We start from the raw sequence: 6,501 nt of genomic DNA on the forward strand, positions 1-6,501 counted from the left end.
AGTCTCCTCTCTCCTGCACCTGCATGTCTTTGATCCCTTCCAGAAGCCCTGGCTCTGCACCACAACCCCTGGTGTGAGTCTTCACCCTGCATGGTCATGCAGCACGAGATACACGCTGATGTTTTTCTCTCTCAGGTCCTTTCCAGAACAGTCCAGTTCTCTTGAGGTTCTGCCACCTCCCCTGCCCTCTCTCCACCACCAACACCCTCTCCCCAGCAAAGCCCAGTCGGGGCTGGTCCCACAGCAGTGCCCATTGCGGGTGCTCTGGGCAGACACCCCACAGCCTTTGCCCCTCTGAAGGGCACAGCAGCTTCTGGGGGTCAGAAAGCGGTCAGCCCCAGAGGTGAGTGAACATACACGGCAAAAAGAAAAGGAGGCACCTGTGTCCTTCGTTCTCCTCTCCAGCAGATCCTGAGAGGTTTGCAACCCCTCCATCCCATCCCCTTTCCCCAGGCCAGCACAAAAGCCCTGGCCTTTGAGGTCTTCCTTGGACAGTGTCCCATGCCCAGAGGAAGCAAATGTCCAAAAGCAGCTTCATCAGCCAGTTCCTCCTCCTGGCATTCGCAGACACACGGGAGCTGCAACTCTTGCACTTCTGGCTCTTCCTGGGCATCTACCTGGCTGCCCTCCTGGGCAACGGCCTCATCATCACCACCATAGCCTGGGACCAGCACCTCCACACCCCCATGTACTTCTTCCTGCTCAACCTCTCCCTCCTCGACCTGGGCTCCATCTCCACCACTGTCCCCAAGTCCATGGCCAACTCTCTGTGGGATACCAGGGTCATTTCCTATGCAGGATGTGCTGCCCAACTCTTCCTGTTTTTCTTTTTAGCTTCAGCAGAATTTTATCTTCTCACCATCATGTCCTACGACCACTACATTGCCATCTGCAAACCCCTGCACTACGGGACCCTCCTGGGCAGCAGAGCTTGTGTCCACATGGCAGCAGCTGCCTGGGCCACTGGGTTTCTCCATGCTCTGCTGCACACGACCAATACATTTTCACTGCCACTGTGCAAGGGCAATGTCCTGGGCCAGTTCTTCTGTGAAATCCCCCAGATCCTCAAGCTCTCCTGCTCACACTCCTACCTCAGGGAACTTGGGCTTCTTGTGGTCAGTGTCTGGTTAGGATTTGGGTGTTTTGTGTTCATTGTGGTGTCCTATGTGCAGATCTTCAGGGCCGTGCTGAGGATCCCCTCTGAGCAGGGACGGCACAAAGCCTTTTCCACTTGCCTCCCTCACCTGGCCGTGGTCTCCCTGTTTGCCAACACTGCCATGTTTGTCTATCTGACGCCCCCCTCCATTTTTTCACCAAGCCTGGACCTGGTGGTGTCTGTTCTGTACTCACTGGTGCCTCTAGCAGTGAACCCCCTCATCTATGGCATGAGGAACCAGGAGCTGAAAGTGGCACTGAAGAAAGTGATTCAATCACTTTTCTGTCAGCAACAATTAGTTACCCAAGTCTCTTCAGAAGTTATTTCCAATTCATCTCAGGATCCTCCTTTGGACTGTGCATTTTATCTGTGATAACCATGTTTATCAAAGAATTTCTTCATCCACAAAACTTCTCCAGAGGCATGAAGCCAGCCTCTCGGAACCAGAGACCTGTTTACCTGTTTCTGGGACCATGACTTCCTGTGTTGGATCTCTGTAACACAGGGTGTTTCAAAAAGATGGATCCATTTTGAAATCACTGTATCTCTGAAATTTGCTCCATCTTTTCGAAACAACCCGTAAAAGGGGATTTCCTCACTTTCTGTATTTGGAGCTTGGGCTCCTCTTCCAAAGCTGTGGTCAGCCTGAATAAATTTCCCCCCCACCAAGGCCATGCTGCTGTACTTGGGTTTTTCATGCGCTCAGGGGAGGACATGGGGCAAGATGTTACGTCATGGTGCTGGTTTGAGTGTCCATCTGTGGGTGCCCAGTGTTCCTGGAGATGGTGAAGGACCTTCAGTGATCTGCCTTGAACTATCTCACCGTGGTTTTCAGGCACCACAGCCTGCTCCTAGTGCTCTGTGCTTCAACGGGGGAATAAATGACCCACAGAAACCTATTTCTGCATTCCCCAGCTCAGGGCAGGCTGCTCTGTCACTGCGGTAGCAGAAGCAGTCTTGTGCTGGTGAGAGGGGCTGGCACAAGAGGGCTGCCAGCAACGGGTGTGAAGGATCTCTTGAAAACAAGAGCAGAGGACACAGGGGGACAGTCCTGTGTTCCTGCCATGGCTGATCCCAGCCCTTGGACTGATAGGGAGGTTGATCCTCCTCTCTGTCTCAATCCATCTATCTATCTGATTGCCCTACCATGCATACATGCATGCATGCATCCATCCATCCACCCATTCATCCATCCATACTGGTACTCCATATGGGTGAGCTGCCCCATGATGTTTCTCATCCCAGTGAGATCATATAATCATTTAAGTTGGAAGAAACCCTCAAGATCATCGTGTCCAGCCATTAACCTAACTCTGGCTATAAACCATGTCCCTAAGAACCTCATCTATATGTCTTTTAAACACCTTCAGGGATGGTGACTCAACCACTTCCTTGGGTAGCCTGTTCCACTGCCTGACAACCTCTTCTGTGAAGAAATTTTTCCTATTATGCAAACTGAACCTTCCTGGGTGCAACTTGTGGCCCCTTTCTTCTTGTCCTATCACTTGCTGTTTGAGAGAAGAGACCAACACCCTCCATGCTACAACCTCCTTTCAGGCACTTGTAGACAGTGATAAGGTCTCCCTTCAACCTCCTGTTCTCCAGGCTACAGAGTCCCAGTTCCCTCAACTGCTCCCCATCTGACTTGTTCTCCAGACCCCTCACCAACTTCACTGCCCTTCTCTGAACTCACTCCAGCACCTCAAGGTCTTTCTTGTAGTGAGGAGCCCAAAACTACACACAGGATTTGAGGTGCAGCCTCACCAGTTCCGAGAACAGGGGGATGATCACTTGCCTGGTCCTGCTGGCCACACTATTCCTGTTGCACACCAGGATGCTGCTGGCCTTCTTGGCCACCTGGGCACATGCTGGCTCATGTTCAGATGGGTGCTGATCAACACCCCGAGGTCCTTTTCCATTGTCAGATTCCAGTCGCTCTTCCTTAAGCCTGTAGTGTTGAATGGGGTTGTTGTGACCCAACTGCAGAACCCGGCACTTGGCATGAAACTGAACAAGTCCAAGTGCTGGGTTTTCACCTGGGATAGAGTAACACTGAGTGCAAGTGTAGATTAGGAGAGAGCGGCTGGAGAGCAGCCCTGCAGCAAGGGATCTGGAGTGATGGTTGGCCACACGGTCAACAGGAGGCAACACTGTTCCCCAGCAGCCAAGACAGTAACCCCCATCCTGGGGTGCATCAAACACAGCATGGCCATGTGGTCAAAAGACATGACTATGCTGCTGTATTCAACATTGGTATGGCCTCACCTTGAGGTCTGTGTGCAGTTCTGGGCCCCATATACTATTACAACAAGGATGTGAAGGCCCTTGGATATGTCCAGAGCAGAGTAACAAAATTGGTGAAAGGGCTGGAAAGATTGTCCTCTGAGGAGCAGCTGAGGACTCTGGGCTTCTCTTGTTTGGGGAAAAGGAGGCTCATTGCTCTCTACAGCTTCCTGAGGAGGGGACATGGACAGGGAGGTGCTGAGATCTTCTCCCTGGTGTCCAGTGATAGGACACGTGGGAATGGTTCAAAGCTTGGTCAGGGAAGGTTTAGACTAGATATTAGGAACCATCTCTTTATCAAGGTTGGTCAAAAACCGGAACAGGCTTCCTAGAGAGGTGGTCAATACCCCAAGCCTGTCAGTGATTAAGAGACACTTGGACAATGCCCTTGGTACATGATTTATCTTTTGGTCAGCCCTGAATGGGTCAGGTATTTGAACTAGATGATCATTGTAGGCCTCTTCCCACTGAACTAGTCTAGTCTAGTCTAGTCTAGTCTGTTTTACACATATACCTGTAACAGGGTGGATCCTGGGCCCAAACAGTCTGCTCAGCAGCCTCCTCAGGATATCGGCCTTGCCAGTTGCAGACACCAGGACACATGAGCCCCCAGGGCTGCAGCCCCATTCCAGATACTGGTACAGACCTCCCCAGTCACACACATGTGCACACACACTCTTATGTCTGGTCACTCTGGTCTCTCAGTTGCTGGCACCAATGACATACAGGCTGTCTGACCCCCTGCTCCTGTTCTGCTCACTACACTCACACATTCATGCAGAGGAGAGATTTGCTCACATAGCATAGATTTAGAAATTAAGTTTAATGAGAAGACAGGACAGACTGCACTGGTTGGGGTCCTTCCCCAAACTTCCCATGATAAGTCCTGTGTAATCCAGAAACGTTCTTCCCCTGCACCCAAATGTGTCCTGCACCCCTAGGCAAAATCCTGTTAGTCTAAATGGTGATCCAGAGAGCTGCTCTCAGTCATTCCTCTCAATGGGCTTCAAACCTGGACAATGAGGCTGATGGCACTCCCAGGGCAGCCTTGGAACAAGATGTTAATTCCTCAGAGCCTGTAATTTGGGTTCCCACTTGCCAATGAGCCTCTGTGCTATTCTTGGTTTTGGAGGTGGGCTTGTGATGAGTTGGTGGCTCATGTGATGGTGCTGGGAGCAGTCGGGGCAGGGTATTAACTGACTTACTTCTCCTGCCTTTGTTAGTGCCTTCTTTGTGTGTGCAGAGGAGCTTCTTATCACTTAACAACATCCAACGAGAACATAAATCTCCTGAGTCATCTGTGTCTGGAGGTTGCATACATATGCATTGGTATTATCTAGCATATGATAGCAGATCACTGGAAATGCTGTCCAGAAATGCCTCATGATTAGGGGAAAATCTGTGTTGTTGTACGGGCAATGGCTTCATTCAGGGCCAGTATCACAGTCTTGTTTCTGAGACCATAGATGAATGGATTTAAGAATGGGTACAGAACAGTGTTCAGCAACGCTACAATGCTGTTAGTCTCCAAGGAAACATATTCTGAAGGACATGCATAGAGAACAATACAGCTCCCATATGCAATGGCCAAAGTGGTGAGATGGGAAGAACACGTGGTAAAAGCTTTTTTCCTCCCAGAGGCTGCTGGAAGATGTACAATGCAGAAAAGGATGCACATGTAAAATGCCAGAGTTAAACATAAGGAACCGAGAACGACAAATGATAAGAAAACAGAGTCTATTTTCCAGAGCAAGCTGGTGTCAGAGCAGGACAGTTTGAATAAGGTGGAGTTGTCACAGAAAAAGTGATGGATCTCATTTGAGCCACAGAAAGTCAGCTGGGAGAGGATGACCAGGCGGTAACTCAAGAGTGTGAAGCCTGTGACCCAAGCAGCAACAACCAGGTGGATGCAGAGCTGAGGCTTCATGATGGCAGCATAACGCAAAGGTTGGCAGATGGCAACATAGCGGTCAAAGGACATGACAACTAGTAGAACAAACTCTGTACAGCCCAGGGAAAAATAGAAATAGGATTGGGCAAAGCAGCTGCTTAGTGAGATTGTTCTCTTACCAGAACCCAGGATCACAACCAATTTTATGCTTGTGGAGGATGTAAACCAGATTTCTAGGAAGGCCAGATTGGCAATGAAAAAGTACATGGGGGTTTGTAGGCGGTGATCTGCATATACGAGGAAAGTTATGGTAGTGTTCCCCATCACTGTTGTCAGGTATATGAGCAGAAAGAACAGAGAGAGTAAGAGCTGTAGTCTTTGATCAAGCCCTGAGAAACCCTCTAGGACAAACTCAGTAACTGCAGTTCCATTTTCTGGTCCCATGTTGAATTTCAGTTCATGATGCTGAGACAGGAACATGGCAAAAAACAAGTGTGATAATTCCACAGTCTGGGTGAAAGGCTTTACAAAACCTTCTCTGCTTCTTTCGTTCCTTGCAGTCTTCCTATAGTACACAAATAAAGTATTTCAAGCATTTCTCATACCCTGATTTTTCTCTATCAAGTTTAAACTGGAGTTCTCAGACAATTTGTCGTCTTCTTTCAACCTTTTTCAAACACTCATAAAGAATTCTTCCTTCAACACAGGGGATTTTAAAGTCTGTTAGCTATTTTATGCCATTCCTGCCAAATTCCAAATTCATGCACACTGGTTCCAAACATCTATCACACCTCTGTGGCTAAGTCATCCCTTTTATTGCACAAATGCTAAACTATCAAATCAAATCAAATCAAATCAAATCAAATCAAATCAAATCATATCAAATGTATATTGAAAGCTTTTCTTTCTACTCTTCAGTACTTGCCTTTTTGGGTTAGGAGTCCCTGAGTATCTATTGATTTCAGAATAAGCAGTATCAAGCACCTCTTCCATAATCCCCTGCTTTCTTCCACAGCTTCGTGCTCTCGCTTTCTTGAGGAAAGGGGATAGGAGGGCAGAATAGAGAACAAGTATAACTCATCTTCTTTAGTACTCTAAATAATGACTGAAATTGGTTATGGTTCCACACAGTCTCATCTGACATCCATCTGCATTGAAATGCAGTTGCTTC

At 48.5% G+C, this 6,501-nt stretch overlaps 2 protein-coding genes across 2 annotated transcripts; one reads left to right on the forward strand and one right to left on the reverse strand.

Moving 5' to 3' along the window:
* The first annotated feature begins 497 nt into the window (after window positions 1-497).
* LOC136116173 (olfactory receptor 14C36-like) lies at window positions 498-1,529 on the forward strand. The gene has a single exon (XM_065862378.1). It carries the CDS (start codon window positions 519-521, stop codon window positions 1,527-1,529), a length of 1,011 nt encoding a protein of 336 aa, XP_065718450.1. The 5' UTR covers window positions 498-518.
* Window positions 1,530-4,826: 3,297 nt separating this feature from the next.
* On the reverse strand, window positions 4,827-5,810 carry LOC136116219 (olfactory receptor 6E1-like). Its single transcript, XM_065862420.1, has one exon. The coding sequence runs from the start codon at window positions 5,808-5,810 to the stop codon at window positions 4,827-4,829; it is 984 nt and encodes a 327-aa protein (XP_065718492.1).
* Window positions 5,811-6,501: the final 691 nt, after the last annotated feature.

The sequence above is a fragment of the Patagioenas fasciata genome (assembly GCF_037038585.1).
Source record: "Patagioenas fasciata isolate bPatFas1 chromosome 6 unlocalized genomic scaffold, bPatFas1.hap1 SUPER_6_unloc_3, whole genome shotgun sequence".
In the NCBI taxonomy this organism is placed as follows: domain Eukaryota; kingdom Metazoa; phylum Chordata; class Aves; order Columbiformes; family Columbidae; genus Patagioenas; species Patagioenas fasciata.

Coding starts and splice junctions, on each gene's coding strand:
- LOC136116219 (XM_065862420.1), bottom strand. CDS start 5,810: ATGTTCCTGTCTCAGCATCATGAACTGAAATTCAACATGGGACCAGAA.
- LOC136116173 (XM_065862378.1), top strand. CDS start 519: ATGTCCAAAAGCAGCTTCATCAGCCAGTTCCTCCTCCTGGCATTCGCA.